Below are 19381 nucleotides of genomic sequence, written 5' to 3' on the forward strand. Positions count from 1 at the left end.
ATTCATAAACCCTTCTTCCTCCTTCTCTTTGACCTAGAAGCTGTGAAACCGGTTCCGGGTATAAGGGTTTAGGGTTAGGGTTATTTTGATCCAGCTTATAAGCTGAAATAAACAGCGTTGGGGTAATAATATATTATAATACTTTCTAAATATATTTTACGATTTAAAATGTAATTTTTTATCTATCTTAATCTTAACAATTTTTTTCTTTTTTTTTTTCTCTCATCTTTTTTCTTTTTTATTTCTCTCTAATTTTTATACATACATTTATTTAATTATATATATATTTATTAAATTAATTAATTATATAAAATTATAATAATAATAAACATAAATTTAAACTTATATATCATTTTCTTCTTCTTATAGACACAAACACACCATACACCAACAAAATATATGAATATTTATTTCATATTCATTATTCTTAAGTATATTTCTGTTAATAATAATTATTTTTAATTTACTTGTATAATTATTTATTTTAATTAAATTTTATGTATTAATAAACACTTATAAAAACTGATTTATTCCTATAAAAAAAAATAATGTAACAGGATATAACTTAAGGTGGTTAAAGCATAAATATAAAAATATTATAAAATGAAAATTTTCAAAATATCACTAAAACACTTTCATATCTAAAATACAACAAGATTAATAATTTAAATAAGAACAATAAAAAAAATATAAGCAAAACATTTTCAGTAACTAACCAACCTGACATCAAATTAGAGTCATCAAATTAGAGTCAAGAGAATAAATAAGTTCATCCTATTTTTTCCACCAATTTTTCAAAAAAAGGCTTCCCCTATCACATAATAATAGCCTTGTTGTTGTTGAGTAAACGTTAAAATAAATTATTTTATAATTTAAGTAATTTATTAATATTTAAAATTAACTAATTAAGTTAATCAAAAATTTAGATTATTTCAAATAAAAAATAGTAAACTTATAAATATATAATTAAGTAGATTTATATATTTATTGATGATTTATAAAAAAATATTATTAATTAAAATAAAATACATATAATTTATTTTACAAAATAACATAATTAAAATCAAAACATCTAAACAAAAATTTAGATATCACAAACTTATTATAATTAAAATTTTAATGAAAATAATGAAGTAAAGTAAATGAACCAACCAATCAAATGGGAAAAATCACTGTCAAATATTTTAATCTTAAAAATTATCAAAGGTGGGTAATCAAGAGTCATCAAATATTTAGCTAAGCTAAATGGTAATTGATTATCATGGTCAATAAAATGGTAGACACATCTAAATAATGTGATATGATACAGGTAAGAAAGCTACCAACTAATATATTTGATATGTTAAATTTTTTTCTTTTGTTTTTAATAAGAGAAGGAACATGGACTCGAGAAAATTATGACAAAGACAATCCGATGATACAAGTAACAAACGACATACCAACAAATAAAAATATTATTAGAATTATAAAAATTCACGATGAATATATAAAGAAAAACGAGACAATCCTTAGTACTAAATAAGCATAAAAATAAACTAATGAAGAGCATGGTTGAACTTTTATTTTTTATTTTATTTTTAGAATGAAAAAATCATAATATTTTGGTAAGAATAATTAATACTTTTTTTAAATATAATATATTATTAATTATTATTATAAAAAAAATTAAGGGTTGAAACATATTAAACAAGAGTAATTAATGACAGACGTCAGAAAACGAGAATTTAGTGTCATGATTGATGTCGGGAGAATGATGTGAAAACAAGTGATTGAATTTAGAAAATAAAATATTTATATATTTTTTTAAATATTAGTTATAATCACGTGGCACATCATTTCAAACGGTTCATAACACTAAATTATCGCTATCTATCATTGTTAATTAAACATAACTTTAAATACTGAAATAATATCAAACACCCATAAGAATAAGCTAATCATAAGGATAGAGTTGGTTAAGTTATTTGGGTTTAATTTAAATAATTTAATTTGAATCTTCAAATTATTTTATGAATCAAATGATTAAATTAACTTGTTTTTATTTTATTTTATAATAGAATATAAATATAATATTTTCCTAATAATATAACCCAAAAAGTCAAAATTTTAAATCTTATAAAAGTTTTAAACAAATCCCGTATCAAAGGAGTCAATTCATTATTTGTCGCATAGTGAATTAGACATTTAAAATGGTGCGCCTTGTGACGTCAGTCTCAACATTTTGACGCATTTTTTTTTCTGTTGCTGGTAAAGTGGAGCACCCCACTATTAATATTTTTTTTTTTTTTTTTTTGTTGTTGTTATTAAAGTGTCTCTGTTTGTATAACAAGTGACAACTTCATCAGCTTAATTAGATGGAAATGAATGGTGAAACATCAGCAAATTCAAACCCAGATGAAGAATTCTTAAGGGCTATGCATCTAGCCAGTGATTCAATTCTCCCAATGACCTTAAGGGCCGCAATAGAGCTCGATTTGTTCGAAATAATGGCCAAATCCGGCCAAGATGCCTACCTCTCCGCCGCCCAGATATGTTCTCATCTTCCCACCAAGAACAACCCTCAAGCCCCATACATGCTTGAAAGGATGTTACAGTTTCTTGCCAGCTCCGACATCCTCAGGTATCTCATATGTTTGTGTGTCTCACTCAAAAGAATGAATGAATGAATTAGGAACTAACATATAACATCATCCTGATCATCAGGTGCTCAGACGAAACCGAAACCAAAAGACTGTACGCTTTATCGCCCATATGCAAATACTTCGTTCGTAATCGAGATGGGTTTTCTTTGGCTCCTATTTTGGTCATGATTCAGGACCAAGTCATCATCAATTCTTGGTACCACTTGAAGGATGCGATCCTCAATGGCGGAAATCCAGTTGAAAAGGCGCATGGAATGGGTTTATTTGATTACTTGGCTAAAGACGACAGATTCAGTGAGGTTTTTCATCAAGCCATGTGCAATCTTGCCTCCTTTACTATGCAGAGATTCCTTCAAGTGTACAAGGGTTTTGATTCTCTACATCAAGTTGTAGTTGTTGATGTTGGTGGTGGATCTGGAGCAACTTTAGCTTCTGTCGTTTCTAAATATCCTACCATTAAAGCCATCAATTTTGACCTCCCTCAGGTTCTTAGTGACGCTCCATCTTGGCCAGGTAGGTAATCATAATTCTATGTTTATTTATTTTTAAAAAAAGAAAGACCCCCTTTTCAAATTATACTAACTTATATAATGACCCCCCTTTTCATCAAACAAGTTTAAAGACTTGTATAACATTTCAAAATATTAGGAAACTTTTTTTTTTAATCTTTTATTACATGTCCAATGGTCTATTTGATATTCTTTCCATATCAAGAACAATGAAAAAGGGAAAGGGTTCTTGATAAAATTAGAAATACTTGTTGATTATGTATTAATAAATGTTTGAATATCTAAATTTAGTTCCCAAACGGGACTTACATCACATGATTATTGTTGTCTAATAAAAATACATGTTTTTATCTTGGTAAAGAAAAATGGAAGTTTGTGTGCACTATTTAGGCATGATTCTGGCTTTGAATGTTTGTTGGCGCCTGTGTTAGGGGTTGAACATGTTGGAGGAGACATGTTTGAAAATGTTCCAAAAGGGGATGTCATCTTCATGAAGGTTAATTACTTGTTCCTTTACTTCAACTCCTTATTAACTGTTAACAACTATCATATTTAAAAGTTTGCTAATTTTGTTAGTACATTCTTCATGATTGGAGCGACGATCGGTGCTTGAAACTGTTGAAAAACTGCTGGAGTGCGCTTCCGGAGACTGGAAAAGTCATAATGGTCGAGTCCATACTTCCAGAGACGCCAAGAAACGAAATTGTTTCCCAGGGAATATTGCGGATGGATGTGAGCATGATGGTGTTGAACCATCCAGGAGGGAAGGAAAGGACGGAAAAAGAATATGAAAGGCTAGCGACGGGAGCTGGATTTGCAGATTCTAGAGTTGTTTGCAATTTTCATAACCTAGGGGTGATGGAGTTCTATAAGTTGTAGTAACAACACTCTTTTTCAAGAATATACATTTGAAAGAGTATTAATTTGATAATATAAAATCCACCATAACTAACTTTTTAAACCATTTTCTTGATCTACAAGAAGAAATTTAGTCAAACCATATCATTTTTGTAAGAGAAAGACAGATGAGTTAATAATGCCCATATAGCCCAAATAGGACGCTTGGCGATCCTAGAGATAATGCCCTTTTTTTGAACAAGTAGAACAAAAACACACATATATTCCAAAATACATTCCAGTAAGGAAAGGGAACTTACTCCACTTTCTTAAAGAAGATCAGCTAATTATTTGGCAAATTTGTAAGATGGGGCGGCTGGTAGAGGATCATTTCCACAACTTGACGGAGCTGTCATGGCTTGCAGAGGCAACAGTTCCTGTGACAGGCGATTGTGCTAAAGCCGAAATTATGTTCTCGTGGCCTGGGATCGTCATGCTCTTGTTATCAACCATGTTCCATAGTTCCAGAGACTGCAACCAGTCGAATTTAAACCAAATTTGATAGAAAGTAAGAGATAACGGAGTATTTCATCAACAATCATGACATTCAAATCATTAACTAAAATACACTCTACTACCACTTGGTTATTCAAAAACCCCAACATCCAACAAGGCCTAAGAAACATATCTTACAACAAACAATAGTACTATGATGGGTGAAGTTTATTTCTTGTTTGGTAGTCTGTTTAACAATTTTCTGGTTCTTTTCCTTCTCTTTGAAAACACAAAAACTAAAAGCATGTACGGCAAATATCATAAAATTACTACTCAGACTACCAATTACCCTCTTTGGAAGGTATGGCATGTTTTTTTACTGCCAATTTCTGAAATTGACAAGGAAATTGCTTGCAAAAAAAGAAAACTGAAAAACAAAAGTAGGAAACGATTTATTTTATCATTATAGTTCGGAAAACAGAAACAGTAGAAAAAAGAACACCAAGTCAGTTAATGAAGAGAAGAAAGAACGTACCCTTAGCCCACCTATTACCAGCAAAGTGGAGTATTTTGGGTGAAAGACACAAGAGTGAAAATGATTCCCATTAGAATTAAACTCGTGAATACAATCCCCAGATGTTAATGACCAAACTTTGACAGTTTCCTGGCTCACGGATGCCAAGTACTCTCCACTAAGATCCCAGCATAGGTAGTTTACCAGACTGGAATGTCCCTGATGGAGACGAACAAAGATAAATTCATGAAATCATATATATTATTATATCTCAAGCCCAATTAAAATTAAGAGAACATCATAGCAGGAGATACCGTAAATGAATGAACTAGGCGGTCTGTCTCCACATCAAAGACGGTCACAACCTTATCTGATGTCGCAGCCAGCAGCTGTCCCATAATTGGTTGGAACCTCACTTGTGCATTTCCTTTTTGCTGCATGAAAGATAAGACATACTTAGCGATTCAAATGTGAAAGACGTTATATGCAGAATATTTGAGTATGATAGGACACACGACAATCCAACCTTAGAGACACGAGTACGCGTGAATGGGTTAATACTCCAATAGCAAATTTCGTAGTTACTATCACAAAAACAGAAAAGATCATTCTTCTTTGGGTGGAAATCTAGGGACATAACGTGAGAGGGATGGCTAGTGTAAGCATGCAAACAGTAGCTTGGCTGCAAAAATTAGCTTGAATTAGAGACTGAATATAGAACAGAACTAAAAACTCTAAAAGAATAAAATGGTTAATGCACAGAACAGAGAAAAGACAGAATTTACATTGGCTGCATCCCACAGTCTCACAGACTTGTCATATGATGCTGTAGCCAGCTGAGTTGAGTTAGGTCTGAAGCGAATATCAGTAATCACATGCTGGTGTTCCTCTGGTGTTGTCTCATTTTGCAGTGTATCCATATTCCATAGAACAGCCTAGAGGAAATGAAAATGTAGAATATCATTTATCTGATACAATAACATTGTATATTACGCAATCAGAGAAGGAGCTAATATACAATCAAGCCAAAGAGATAACACAAGACAAGCATAGACTTTGCTAGAGTGCACAAAAAAGAAGTGCATACCGCATATCACAAGATTAAGGTGCAACATATATAATAATACCCTTTATAATTCAAAGTATCTGGTGGACTAGGAAATGGGTTGAATCTATATAATGTGTTATCCAAGTCTACTCTTTATATTTGTGTAGTTTAAGAATCTATTTAGAGCATGTGAAAGAATGCGCATATCTTGAGATACTAACTAATATGTGTCATTTGATTACATATAAAAAATTTCTGCATTCTTCTGAGAAAGGAAAGATCTTATCCTATTAGTTCTTCCGAAAAATCAGGTACGTCTCCACAGATAAATTGATCTATGATCCTTCTATGACAATTCTGGCCATGAAGTTTGCATTTAAAAATGGGTAAATTATTTATTTCCAGATCCTATATTACTATGTAGGCACAGATTCCATCATAAGAAGCTGATGTACACTTATAAATATATATTTTCTAAGTTATAGTTTGTATTAGTAAAGTATCACGAAAATAAACTTCTTGCAGATACAAACCACGTTTCAATAAAAAAAGAAGAAGAAAAAAAGGGAAAGGGATGATGTCTTTCCCAAAGTAGCTTAAGTGGAAAGAGTGAACGTGAGATTTGAGGTCTCAAGTTCGATTCCCCACTAAAGCACCTTCACTGAAGCTGGGAATCAGATGTTGTGCTAGCCTACTCTAGGAAAAAAAACCTTGTCTCAAAAAAATAAATAAAGGGAAAGTTTAAAAGCCTCAACATTAGGCGATATAACCACCAAGAATGAAGATTATAACACTAAAAATAAAAACATGAGACTCAATCTCAACAAAGTCTTCCTTTCATGAACATAAACTGAATTTGAATTTTTATATTACAATAGAAATATAGTTTTGATAAATCATAACAAGAGAATAGAAAAACATTAAAAAATCTAATAAACTATTTGATCAATGAGGGACTGACTTAACCAATTTCAGTACTCACCAATGAGACATTACATAAGCTACATGGTTTACCTTCTTATCATGTCCACCACTAGCAAGCAACTTTCCATCTGAAGAAAAGTGGCAGCAAGTCACTTTACTTCTTGTTCTTATACAGCCGACCTCGCCAAATGAGAAACCTGAAAGTAAAATAAGCCATAATCAAGGGATATAGCAGAAAACTCCAATATGACATACCACATATAAACAATCTTTACTCTTGGAAGGCTCTGCTTTGTGCTCTGTAAGACTTGATTTCAGGGTTCCATATATATCTCTCCCTTCTCCATCATGAGATAGAAACGACTCCACGTTATCATCCAATGAGCCAACATCTCCAAAATTCTCTATGTCATCCTGTTAACAGAACAATGTCACAGAAACCATTATATAAGTCTCACTTCACATGAGCTCGAGCCACAATCACCAAAGTGTTGGTTTCATTCACCTATACCAAATTGAAAAGTGTATCTCTTTTCAAATGTATGCGTTACGATTCAACAAGGGATAGAATTAGAGATAATTGGGGATGTGAGGGTCTAGGCTAACTTTCCATTCCATATTTTTGCATGCATAAGTCCTATACTGCCATCTATCTATACACATCATTAATCAAGAATACCACCAATTGTATCCCTAACTAACTTGTGTGCTTTATTTCTCTCCCTTAATTTTTATTTTTTTTAAGAAAAAAAACTTAAAGGGACTATCTTGCATATTCTACCTTCAAGAACTATTCCCCTCTATTATACCTAACCCTAATAAGACATGTTACATGTTGGTACCATATGAGTACTCCAAATGAGCTTGAAGAATATATTAACAGTCAAATCTAAAATAAATTCCATTTAAGGAAAAAAGTCAAATCTAAAATAAATTCAGAATATTGACTGAAAATGATATCATTATTTGAGGATTATAATAGCAAGCAACCTATAATCTAAATACATATGTTTTAGAAAGAAAAAAAGAAAGTGTTATGCAGTGTCAGGATTGAGAAATATATTAACCAAATAAACAACAAAATGACGTACCAGCTGATTTGTAGATGATGCAAGTCCTGTCCCATCAGTGTTGTACATCATCAAGCCTTTTGGCACACTGTTGACATGTTGCACACTACTTGCTGGTGTTATTCCATCACCAGGGGTGGTGTGAGTTGATTGTGGTGAACTGGGTGATGGACCAACTGTATTTCCAGTACCGGTGCTATTAGCAGGTCCAGAAGAAGAGTGTTGTTTCCTTTTTCTGTTATTCTGATTCATCATAAATAAAAATCATTTGGTTAGCAGGAATGCGAATCATGATCCACCCGGAAATTTATGTCATTGCCATATATATTTTAACACAGAATTCCATGATCAGACTTTATTTTTCAGAAGGCTGGACAATAAGTACCACCTGTTGTAATTGTTGTTGCTGAATCTGGTCTTGCTGCTGTGAGGAAGATTGTTGCATCTGATTCATTTTCATCTGCAGGCACAGAACACGTGGTATAGTAAAGAAAAGTCTACAACAGGTGCCAAAAAGGTAAGAAGCATATTAAGATGGTACAAGTGACTACACAGCAAAAAACAAGTTCTCAATGAACACCCAGAAAATATTTAGATAGAATGGCATGTATTTACTGGACAGCAGTACAAGCTAGCAAAAGCTCATTGCAGCTATGCCTGTGTGATAAAGATCTGGCAGTTTCTATCCATTTATAACATTGTGATGAAGATGATAGAGGCATAAACCAGTAAGCTATCATCCTTTTCAGAAGTTTTAAGGCCACACAATAATTCTCATGTTTGAGTAACTTGCATAACATCAAACACCATAGACTGAAAATAGCAATGTAATTTTGGTAAAATGGCACACTAACTTTCCCTTGGTTTTCTTTCAAACATTGAATTGAATTTTGTGGAGATCCCAATGATTCTCCATCTATTCTTAACTGATATGCAAAGCAAATGCATCATTACATCTCTGATTTGGTAAATTACGAACAGAGAGTATCAAATATCCCCTCATTCACGAATCTGGCACACCACAAGCGATTAAGCATGTTAAAAAAGATAACCAGACCTTAGGTGAGTTTGATTGCGCTGGTGAGCAAATGGAACCATCATTTCTCATTGTTTGACCATCTTTTGCATTCAAGGCACTCCTTGGCATTCCAGAAAATCCAAAGTTGGGGGAGCTTCCTATACTGCCTTGCGCTTGAGCTTGCGCCAGAGCCTGATGTTGAGATGCTAACAGAAACTGATTCTGCTGCAGATTGGACTTCTGTACTTGTAGGCCTAAATTTGAGCGCATTGGATCAATTCCCTACACCGCAGCAACAAAACAAATCATTCTCCAATGCCATAGTGACCAAAAGAAGGCATAAACAATAATATGGAAGTAGGAAACCATGCATGACTCACTGTGAGAGGCCATCCCCTCAATGGAAGACCAGTGACACCTTGATTCAAGCCTAGGAAGCAAAAATAATAAGCGAGTTATTAATAACTGGAAAGGAGGAAGACAATGGCAACTTTTATGTATTTCATAATAACCACATTATAAGAATGGACATAATAACCAAAACTGCTGCATCTAATAAAAGGGAGAACAAAATTAACAGCCACCAGAAATAAACAATGTGATTAATTGATAGAGAGGGGGGGAATAACATTGGCCAGTGTCATTATCAAAGATAAGGGGAAAAATAGAGAATAAAATAGAAGTCTTGACTACGAAGGAGAACTTGTGCTGGATTTTTTACAAGTATACAGACGATAAGTTTGGAAAGCAACATCCTCTTCTCCCTAAAAATGGATCTTCATCCCTTCCATGTGATTTAAACTCAGTAAGGTCCTAAGATCATTGCTAAACAAGCTAACTACCGTGAGACCAAATTTACCCTACAATTCTTGCATGCATGTCTGAAAACCCTTCACATTTCAGCATTCTTTATATCTTATTTGTTCATATCCATGATACAAGAATATTATAGGACCAACTAAATGAATCTTCTTATATTGATTTTACAAATTTAATAGGTTGCAAGCTATGACAATGCTCCAATCTGACTTATGCTATGTATATGTTCTCTTTTGAACTGATAAACAAGCACAGTCATTAGCTCCGAAATTATTGGAATACATGGAGTCATTAGTAGGATAGTTATATCAATACCATACTAAAATATAGGTATCCAACAAAACATATAATGCATCTTCCAATAAGATATGTAACATTCAAAGCCAACCCTATAAATAACCAAGAGAAGCATATTCACAAAACAAAGCATCCCCAAGGGGCCTCATGTCCCTACCAGCACCACTTAATCCAGACTTGGATTGCAATATTGCTTGACCATAAATTGATGTAGGATCCATCGGTAAAGATTTTTGGGGTGCGCCTACATTAACTTCCGGTTTGATGTCCTACAAATTTAAAAATAATTATTGTTTAAGAAGAAAACCATCAAGATAAAATGTGTATATGACATAATCAAAGAAGTTACATTATTAAGCTGATTTCGTCCCTGCATCTGCTGCAATGCAGCAGGCATGCTTGCAGAATTGCCTTGGGGCAATTGTCTGGGTTGATGCAATAAAAAGAATGGATGTCAATGTATGTAATCGGAAGTGTAAAAGTAAAAATTCTTTAATCACAGATTCAGAACAACTTACCCCTGATTAGTAGCTGATTTGAGGAGGGCCATCCTATTAGCATCAATAAGAGCAGGAGATGCATCTGAATCCATTGAATGTGACTGTTTCATTTTTTCCTCGTATAATTTCATAGCCAACACACTCGCTGATGGCTGGCCAATCATTCCTTCAGAGTTTATTGCATTTATGGGGCCACCGAGGGGAGGATGATTAGGATCTCTCCTTTGCAGTTGGGCATTGTGTTGTTGCATGAGTTGTAACTGCTGCATTTGCAGTTGTTCTCTAGCTTTCATTTGTTGTGACTGGTTTTCATTTTGAGAGAGGAGAATAACAAAGTAATTTTCAATATTTTGGCATCACATAACCATACCTAGTCCTCAAACAGGAATAAAAGAAAAGGGATGATCATCTACCTCTATATAAGCTGCTGCAGGCTCAGAATGTTTTTCATTTGTTCTTGCAATGAAGATGTCCCAGAAGACAGACCACCATTCGAAAAGGAATCCGCCAGGTGCATCAATAGCTGTAAGTTCAAATAGCATCTCATTAACCCCTAAACTCAATACTTTTACTCCATTACAATAGTAACAATGAACTTAGTTGGACAGGGAAAACATTCCACAGATGAAGATAATTAGACTAACTAACTGTAAGTAACCAAACTCCAGCAAAGTTGAGATGGAAAGCTTTACCTACTGGATCTGTGGCCACCTTTCCCTCAGACATAAAAGCCTTGGCAGAATTATGCAATTTTCTCTTAAGCAGGTAATCATGTATGTAAACATCCAGCCTGTTAGAAGTAAGAAAAAATGAAAATTAAGAGAGAAAGTGATATCCTTCTAAGCTAATTACGAGTGTTAAAAGGAAACATCAATCTAAAGCAAACGTCAGTTAATTAAAATAAAAGAAAGTTCGCATGATGAACATCATCGGAAAAGGGATATCTGGAACTTACATCTTATCAGCTTCCCAATTGCTCTGCGCCATGATTAAAGGTTACTTGCCTAAATCAACTTCTGCCTGGTAAGAGGACAAACTAATGGCAGAAACAAGTTGCGTGCTCAGTACTTCATTTACCAAAATCAAGTATACTAACACTTAAACAGATCAAAACTCACATTTGCTTATCCGAATCGGATCTCACCGCATAAACCCTAATTCAAACAAAATCACCACCACAAACTGCTCGAGACAAAAACCTCTCAGGAGATAGCACAGGATCGTCTCTTAAACTGCTATCAACCAGCAAAGAACAAGAAATGAAATGTTAAACAAAAATTGATAAGCAATAGAGCAGTGAGTTCAATTTTACAGCAATCCGAGCTTGTTTTAGGCGAGAATAATATCAGATTGTTCGAGAGAGAGAAAGGAATTACGAATTGAAGTGATTTCTCACCAGTGTAGACTAGAAACATAACTGGATCACTGGCTGTCAACATCTCAGACTCCCTAGAACGATGGAACTCCTACAATTAGTTAATTCTTTAACTTAAAGAAGCTCAGATGATGAACTTGAGTGAATCTGTGTAGAACAGATTTCTCCCTGACATGGACAAAGGAATCAAAGCTTCAGCTTGAAGAGAGAGATGAATGGGAGCTACGGGAAATATCAGAAAAGGGCAAGTCTAATTTAATTGGAAAGAAACTTAATAATGTCAGGAGAGGGAGAAAGCAGCTTCGGGTAGATTTGGTTTGGGTCAAATGTTCGATGTTTAACAGCTTCGGACATCTCGGTTCGGCTTCAATTATTTTTAATCATTTTTTAATTACTACTTGATTTAATTTAAGGGACGAGCATTTAAGCCAAAATCATATATAATGTATATATATTATAAGAAAGAAAGTTATTAAGGAGTAATATATTGATTATTGAGATAAATAAAATTAGCGAAATCCGTACGACGCGGGGACGAAGCCAGAGGGACGTGGGGAAATCGTCATGTTCGAAATTTAACAGGTTCGGTTGTCCCACTAGCTGAATAAGAAAAACAAAAAACATGCGAAGAAAGGATGGTCCAGCTGGGGGTGGGGACCAATTTTAACCCTTATTTTTTCATATTCCACTATAGCCCCTTTCACTTTTTCTCTTTTTTAAGGGCTTTTCTCCATTTAGATAAGACGTCCATCAAATTAAATAATAGTATTAAATACCTAAATTACTTTTAATGGCAAATGGTTTTTCACATTAGTGTTATCAATTTAAAATATTAACCCTTATCCTAGGTTAAATTATGTTTTGAATCTTTTTAATTAATTAAAGATAATAGATATAGAAAGTAGGTGTGTTTTATTTTTGGTTTAATTATAAATTATTATTATGATCAATATTATTTTTATAAATTAATTAAATATTAAATTGTCAAATTAATGCTCTGTTTATTTATATATATATATTTATATATATATATATTTGTATCACTAATTTTAATTACCAAAGGATAGTTTTTGACCATTAATTCTTTTAAATTCGTTAATTAAAATTCTTAATTCATTAAAATTTGGTAACTAAATGAATGATAAAAATATTTTATTTATTTATAAATGTTACGTAAATAATAAATTAACGACTTTTTAAACCGATAAATTTTAGTTGGTATAATTTTAACAAATAAAAAATTTATTAAAGATTTTAAGAAATTTAAAATCACAGTTGATTCAAATTAAGAAGAGTCTCAATTTGATAGTTTTATAATATATATATAATAATAATAATAATAATGATCATTAAACAAGTTATCACAATAATTAATGTCATTATTTCTTTTTCTAATAATTATTTTATCTCTCCTATATATAAAATTATAATTTTTTTTTTTATCAAATTCACAAAGTGTCTACATTTTATACTTAAAAACCTATTCGAATTATATATATATATATATAAAACGAGAAAAAATAAGTTAGGCAAGTAAAAAATATAATATAAAATATATTTATATTATAGTTAATAATACTTTTTTAAAATTTAAGTTTGAATGTTTTGGAATTAAAAATATATATTCTCACTAATTATATAAATAATATATTTTTTATCAATAATTTATATATATAATATATATATATATATATTAAATATAGTTACCTTATATATATATTATATTATTTTTAATCGTTGATTTTATATAAATATATTTTATCTTTTAATATATATTTTTTTTCTCTCATCATATATATATATATATAATATTTTTTTTATTAGTATAAATATCATAAAATGAATTTTATTTTTACTTAAAAACAAATTATGTAACCTCATGAATTTATTATTTTAAAGATCTATGTTTTAATTCTTATTAAAAGTAACCAATTCAAGGAAAAAATAATAATTTTAATTTTTGTAAAATTAAATTTTATTATATAAAATTTAATATTTAATACAATATTTTTTCATAAGAATCAAAAAAAAAATATTTAGTTAATATAATAATTAAATAATTTATAAAATAGGAGAGAATTAATGGGCCAAAACGAACCCGCCTAATAATAGGAAACCCAAATTGCAGGCATATATGAGTACGTGTCCAAATTTGAGTGGTTGGTACTTTCTAGAACTTTGTTGAAGGGGCTAGAGAGCTTGAATCCATCGGTCGTAGAATTGGGACGCCTTTGGAGAATCTTCTTCTTCTTGTTCCACAGCTATATAATATTCAAAACCTTCTCCAAATCCCGCGGTCTAAAATCTTGAGCATTCATCTCTCTACGTTCTTGCCGTTTCTTCTCTTGTCCATTATCGTTCTACCAGGTATTATCCTCTCATCGCGTGTTTGTGTTTGTTTAATGCTTGTTCTGTCAATTTGTATAATGTTTATATGATTCTGAAATCAAATATATGATTTCTCGGTTTTCTCGAATTAGATCTGAAGGGTTCTATAGATTGGATTAACTGATTCATTGAAATTTCTCAATGCCGATAACGCAATCCTACGGAGTTTCTCTAGGGAAACTTGGAGAACAATCATATATATGAAGAAAATTTTGACTTATAATTGTAATTTCGGTATCTTATGAATCATAATTTGAATGTAATTTATGAGATCATAGTGTTTGTAAACGGTATGATTCTTAGGTACAAAGGTCTAATGGTTCCACATTACATTTGTCTTTATTTATACATGGATCAACTCAAATTCACATTGTCACAATGTTAGGAAAAACATGTTTTCCATCCACGTTTGTTGCTAGTCATCTTTCCTAAGTTTATCTCGGTTATTCCAGGATCATTGTGCCCAAATGTCTATCTTTTGATTCTGTTTCATCTTATTTGGATTGAATTGTCTGATTGTGTTATCAATGAAGCTGTATCAACATTTTCTTGAAATATGTTATTTGTGGAAGCTATTCTATGTTGACATCATGACTGCTATATCATTGTTTTCTCGTTTGTAGTTTGTTTTTGCCTGATTTCTATTACATATAGACTTTGAGTCTTATAGATATGATTGTTGTGCAGGCCTGCTTGAATTCTGTTGAAGATTAACTAATCACATTCATTTATTCAAATTCTTAATTTATTCGGATTATGGCTGAGGTATTGTTTTTATCAATCTAACTAATAGTGTTATTATCAATGAGTTAACAGTTCTTATTGACTGGTTTAATATTTCTGTAATTGGATTATTGCAGGAAAGTTACAAGGTCACATTGAATGTATATGACCTAAGCCAGGGTCTAGCACGTCAACTCTCGACAACATTTTTGGGGAAGGCCATTGAAGGAATTTGGTAAAGTAACTTTGTATGCTACTATTATTGTTGTCTAAGATAATTGTGAAGGACTCGAAATAAAGCTGGATAGTTTCTATTGTGATTTTGAACAGGCATACTGGAATTGTGGTCTATGGCAATGAATACTATTTTGGAGGTGGCATACAGCATTGTAGTGCAGGGACAACACCATATGGGAATCCAGTTAATGTTGTAGAGTTAGGTGTTACTCACGTTCCCAAGGATGTTTTCGAAATGTATTTGCAGGAGATTAGTCCTCGCTATACGGCAGAAACTTACAGTTTGCTAACCCATAACTGTAACAACTTCAGCAATGAGGTTACTCAATTTTTAGTTGGTGCTACCATACCAGAGTACATCTTGAACCTTCCTAGTGAAGTTATGAATAGTCCGATGGGTGCCTTGATCAGTAAGTTTTTTTGCTCACAAGGCAGGCACTCTAGAGTGTTGCTGTTATCATATATATGATTAATGAAAATTTGTGTTGCAGTGCCAATGATACAGCAATTGGAGACAACATTGAGATCGGGTGCAGTTCCTCAGACTCCTCAATTCCAGCCGTCTGCAGTGGCTATGCGAACAACAACAACAACGACAAGCAGTGCCAGCACCGTGAAGTCATCTGATGCAAAGGATAAAAATGTTGTTGCAAATGAAGAGAAACCTGTAAAGTCTGCTACCAAGGAAGATGAAGACAATTCTGAGAAGGAGAAGAACAAAGTGGGGGATCCCCTTGGGAATGCAAGGAACAAGGTGCAAGAGGAAATTATGGAGGAGTTTGCTGCGATTATGGCGAGTGGGACTTTACGTGCTAGCGAGGCTGCGGCTTTGGCAACTAGGAGGGTCATGTCTAGATATAGCAACTCAAATGTTGTCCAAAGCTAGGGCTAGGGCTACATACATAATTCTTTTTATGACTTTCATTTCTTATCTACTACTTGCTAAGACTGTGACTTTGTGCTATTATTCATGACAGCTGACTGATTCTAATATAGCTAGCTAGTCATGAATGAATGTCTCTTTCATTGGTAATGTAATGCATCATTGAAGAATCTTGTTTGGTTTAAAGAAATTTAAATTTAATATTGTTTTAATCTTCATGTGATAGATCAATCTCTAAGAAGCCTAATACTGTTTTATATACATTATTGTATTCAACCCATTCTTTGTAAACACTTTTTTTATCTGGATATGATCAATCATTCATGTAGATATATATGTTCATGTTCTTTCCGGTCTCCTGGGTGCGACAATGGAATTATATTAAGTAAAATTATGTTCAATATTAAATATTAAGACATAAAAAACTTTAATATATATATATATACAAGGAAAGTAAATTGATGCTTTGATAAATTTAAAACTAAACATTTTCTTCTTGTAATCTCATATGTTGTTCCCTTGAATTTGATCCCCAAGCTATAGCCTCTTCGACAGCTCTTTTTCGCTCCATTTTCTCTGCCTCTTCTTCGTCTTCCTCTTCATTTTCATTCCCAAATTCCCCGTCGTCGAATGACAAATTAGTTTTCTCAACGTTTTCGGAAGCATTCGGCATATCCCCTAGGTAACTAAGAGCCGTGACAACATCACTCATCATTGGCCGAATTGCCCCATCTTCTTGTATACACATGGCCGCCACCGCAACAGCTTGGTTTAAACTCTTAATAGGAAAGTTGTGTCCAAGCAATGGATCTGCCAACTCTATATGCCTGTTTTGTTCTTTGATTATTGGCAATGCCTACACCACACAATTTTTCTTTTCAAAAAAACAATCCAACATAAAACTTGTATACATATATATATGTAATACATACCCAAGACACTAAAGTTTGTTCATGAATCCGTCTCATGTTATCTATTGCCCTTCGACCGGTGATGAGCTCTAGAAGAAGGACACCAAAACTGTATACATCCGACATAACAGTTAGTTTCCCGGTTCTTTGATACTCCGGGGCACAATAACCGTAAGTTCCCATCACCCTTGAAGAAACATGTGTTTTGTCCCCGACAGGACCTAGCTTTGCCAACCCGAAATCAGATAGCTTGGCGTTGTAGTCGTCGTCTAACAAAATATTCGACGACTTCAAATCGCGATAAATAACGGGAGGATTGGCTTTGTCATGCAAATATTCGAGACCCCTGGCTGCATCTAGTGCGATTTTCATCCTCTTCGTCCAATCCAATGGAACTTGTCTAGGAGGAAGATCTGCAAATTAATTAAAGATGATTTATTTAGTTTTAGGAGCTTGGGAATGAATGAATGAATGAATATAAATACCTAATAGATGGTCTTCCAAAGAACCCATAGACATGAATTCGTAAACAAGAAGCCTTTGATCACCATCAGCACAATATCCAATAAGATTAACCAAACTTTGATGGTGCAAAAGGCTTAACATTAACACCTCGACAAGGAATTCTCTGTTTCCTTGCAATCCATTGCGGTCTAGTTGTTTCACAGCTACGATCTGGCCGGTCTTTTCGAGTTGGCCTTTGTAAACTCTTCCGAATCCTCCTTCTCCAACAAGACAATCCTGTCTAAAGTTCTTTGTAGCTACAGCCAATTCACGGAAAGTGAATGTTTGAGCTGCAATATTTGTGTTTCCTTCTTTCTGAGGAGGAGGATGATCATTTTTGTTTGTAACTTCCACCGATACCTTTCCTGTTACATTATCTGCATGCATGCATGCAGAAATTAATCATATCAACAAAACCAACTAATTATCTTTAAAAAAACCCCTAATAAAGTAGAAGGATTGACTCGATACCATTGCCGGTGGTGGAGGGAACAGGGGAGGGTTCTCGATAATGGAAAGAGGCGGATCCTTTCCTATGGCTGTGTCTCTTGGACGATGATTTCTTATGGTGGGAGGAGAAACAAGAGAAACAACTCATTGTAATTATATATTGTCGTCCAAGACCAAATCACTGTTTTTCGATCGATGATATTATATATATATATAAAGATTTATTAACAAAATGGGTTGGTGGATGATGAAGAACAATTAACAAGAATCTGCAATTAATTCATAAAAATGGAAGCTTTTGATCCTGCATATAATCAATTTGGAATGCCAATACCCACCAAGGGAGATGATGTTGATTACTTGAGACAAAAAAAGAATGGAACCAAGAACATGAGAGAGAAATACAAAAATCAAGACAGTTAAAGACAGACAATTATTTCCTTAACTAATGAAACAAGACATTCCACAGAGATATTTTGACAGTTTTTTTAGGTAAAAATGGAGGGAAGGGAGAAGCGGAAGGGATGGATCATGAATGTGTTACATGTGTATGTATGTGACAGAGATGATTAATTATTAATGGATAGGCAATTGTTTGACAGATTGAACAATCAGTTATCTATAATTATACATGAGAATCAATATGTAATAAAACATATTCTTAATTAAGAGTGTTAATATTTTAATGATAAAAGAATTAGTATTAATTATTTAAATTTAATCTAAAAAAATCACATCAAACAAGCCCTTAAATTTTATATCGCTTTCATCATCCCAATCCCACCCAGGACAGATACTGACAACCGAAAAGACATCCTCCCATGCAAATTTGGTCAACAATCAACATGTATAGCCAATTTTCTGTATTTTAATTTTACTTTTCGGTTTTGATAGCTAATTAATTTATTAACTAAAAATATTAATTTATCTTTACTTAATTTTCTTTTTTTATTAAATTTGAATAATTTAATTTAAATAATTTTAACATGATAACTCATATTTTTATTGTAGAAAAACCTCATTATGACAATTTGGTTGAACTAATTATTTGGTGATGGTTGTATTGCTTTTGGTAACCTAAAACTTATTTGAATCTTTTTGTTTGGACTTGTGTTTGATAAGATTCATTACTTCCATCTATTTATTTTAGTATTTATTAAATAAATGTAGGCTTTGATTAAGTTTGTTTCTTCTTACAGCTTATTATAATAAGATAAACAACTTATTCACTTCGTTG

At 32.7% G+C, this 19381-nt stretch overlaps 4 protein-coding genes across 8 annotated transcripts; 2 read left to right on the plus strand and 2 right to left on the minus strand.

The window, feature by feature from the left end:
- Positions 1–2329: 2329 nt before the first annotated feature.
- Positions 2330–4128, plus strand: LOC124915526 (caffeic acid 3-O-methyltransferase-like). The gene is made up of 4 exons (XM_047456261.1): positions 2330–2620; positions 2704–3155; positions 3583–3647; positions 3728–4128. Exons 1-4 carry the CDS (start codon positions 2355–2357, stop codon positions 4028–4030), a joined length of 1086 nt encoding a protein of 361 aa, XP_047312217.1. The 5' UTR covers positions 2330–2354; the 3' UTR covers positions 4031–4128.
- A 10-nt stretch (positions 4129–4138) lies between these two features.
- Positions 4139–12292, minus strand: LOC124915525 (transcriptional corepressor LEUNIG_HOMOLOG). 5 transcript variants are annotated; one of them, XM_047456255.1, is made up of 19 exons: positions 12070–12292; positions 11792–11905; positions 11629–11709; positions 11366–11463; positions 11087–11196; positions 10692–10978; positions 10523–10598; positions 10331–10442; positions 9438–9487; positions 9097–9339; positions 8428–8499; positions 8061–8282; positions 7245–7386; positions 7060–7166; positions 5783–5932; positions 5524–5679; positions 5312–5431; positions 5019–5216; positions 4139–4519 (listed from the first exon to the last, which is right to left on the minus strand). In XM_047456255.1, the coding sequence occupies exons 3-19, from the start codon at positions 11658–11660 to the stop codon at positions 4376–4378; spliced, it is 2319 nt and encodes a 772-aa protein (XP_047312211.1). In that variant the 5' UTR covers positions 11661–11709; positions 11792–11905; positions 12070–12292; the 3' UTR covers positions 4139–4375. The 5 variants fall into 5 exon arrangements, with proteins under 5 accessions (XP_047312211.1, XP_047312212.1, XP_047312215.1 ...); XM_047456256.1 differs by having other exon boundaries at positions 11792–11908; XM_047456259.1 differs by having other exon boundaries at positions 10692–10975; positions 12070–12291.
- Positions 12293–14249: 1957 nt separating this feature from the next.
- On the plus strand, positions 14250–16497 carry LOC124916619 (desumoylating isopeptidase 1-like). Its single transcript, XM_047457358.1, has 5 exons — positions 14250–14415; positions 15124–15201; positions 15297–15394; positions 15490–15806; positions 15888–16497. The coding sequence occupies exons 2-5, from the start codon at positions 15193–15195 to the stop codon at positions 16280–16282; spliced, it is 819 nt and encodes a 272-aa protein (XP_047313314.1). The 5' UTR covers positions 14250–14415; positions 15124–15192; the 3' UTR covers positions 16283–16497.
- Positions 16498–16760: 263 nt separating this feature from the next.
- On the minus strand, positions 16761–18292 carry LOC124916303 (probable serine/threonine-protein kinase PBL25). Its single transcript, XM_047457028.1, has 4 exons — positions 18166–18292; positions 17676–18071; positions 17212–17603; positions 16761–17135 (listed from the first exon to the last, which is right to left on the minus strand). The coding sequence occupies exons 1-4, from the start codon at positions 18290–18292 to the stop codon at positions 16761–16763; spliced, it is 1290 nt and encodes a 429-aa protein (XP_047312984.1).
- Between the last annotated feature and the right edge of the window lie 1089 nt (positions 18293–19381).

This window comes from Impatiens glandulifera, chromosome 9 (genome assembly GCF_907164915.1).
Source record: "Impatiens glandulifera chromosome 9, dImpGla2.1, whole genome shotgun sequence".
NCBI classification, from domain to species: Eukaryota; Viridiplantae; Streptophyta; class Magnoliopsida; order Ericales; family Balsaminaceae; genus Impatiens; species Impatiens glandulifera.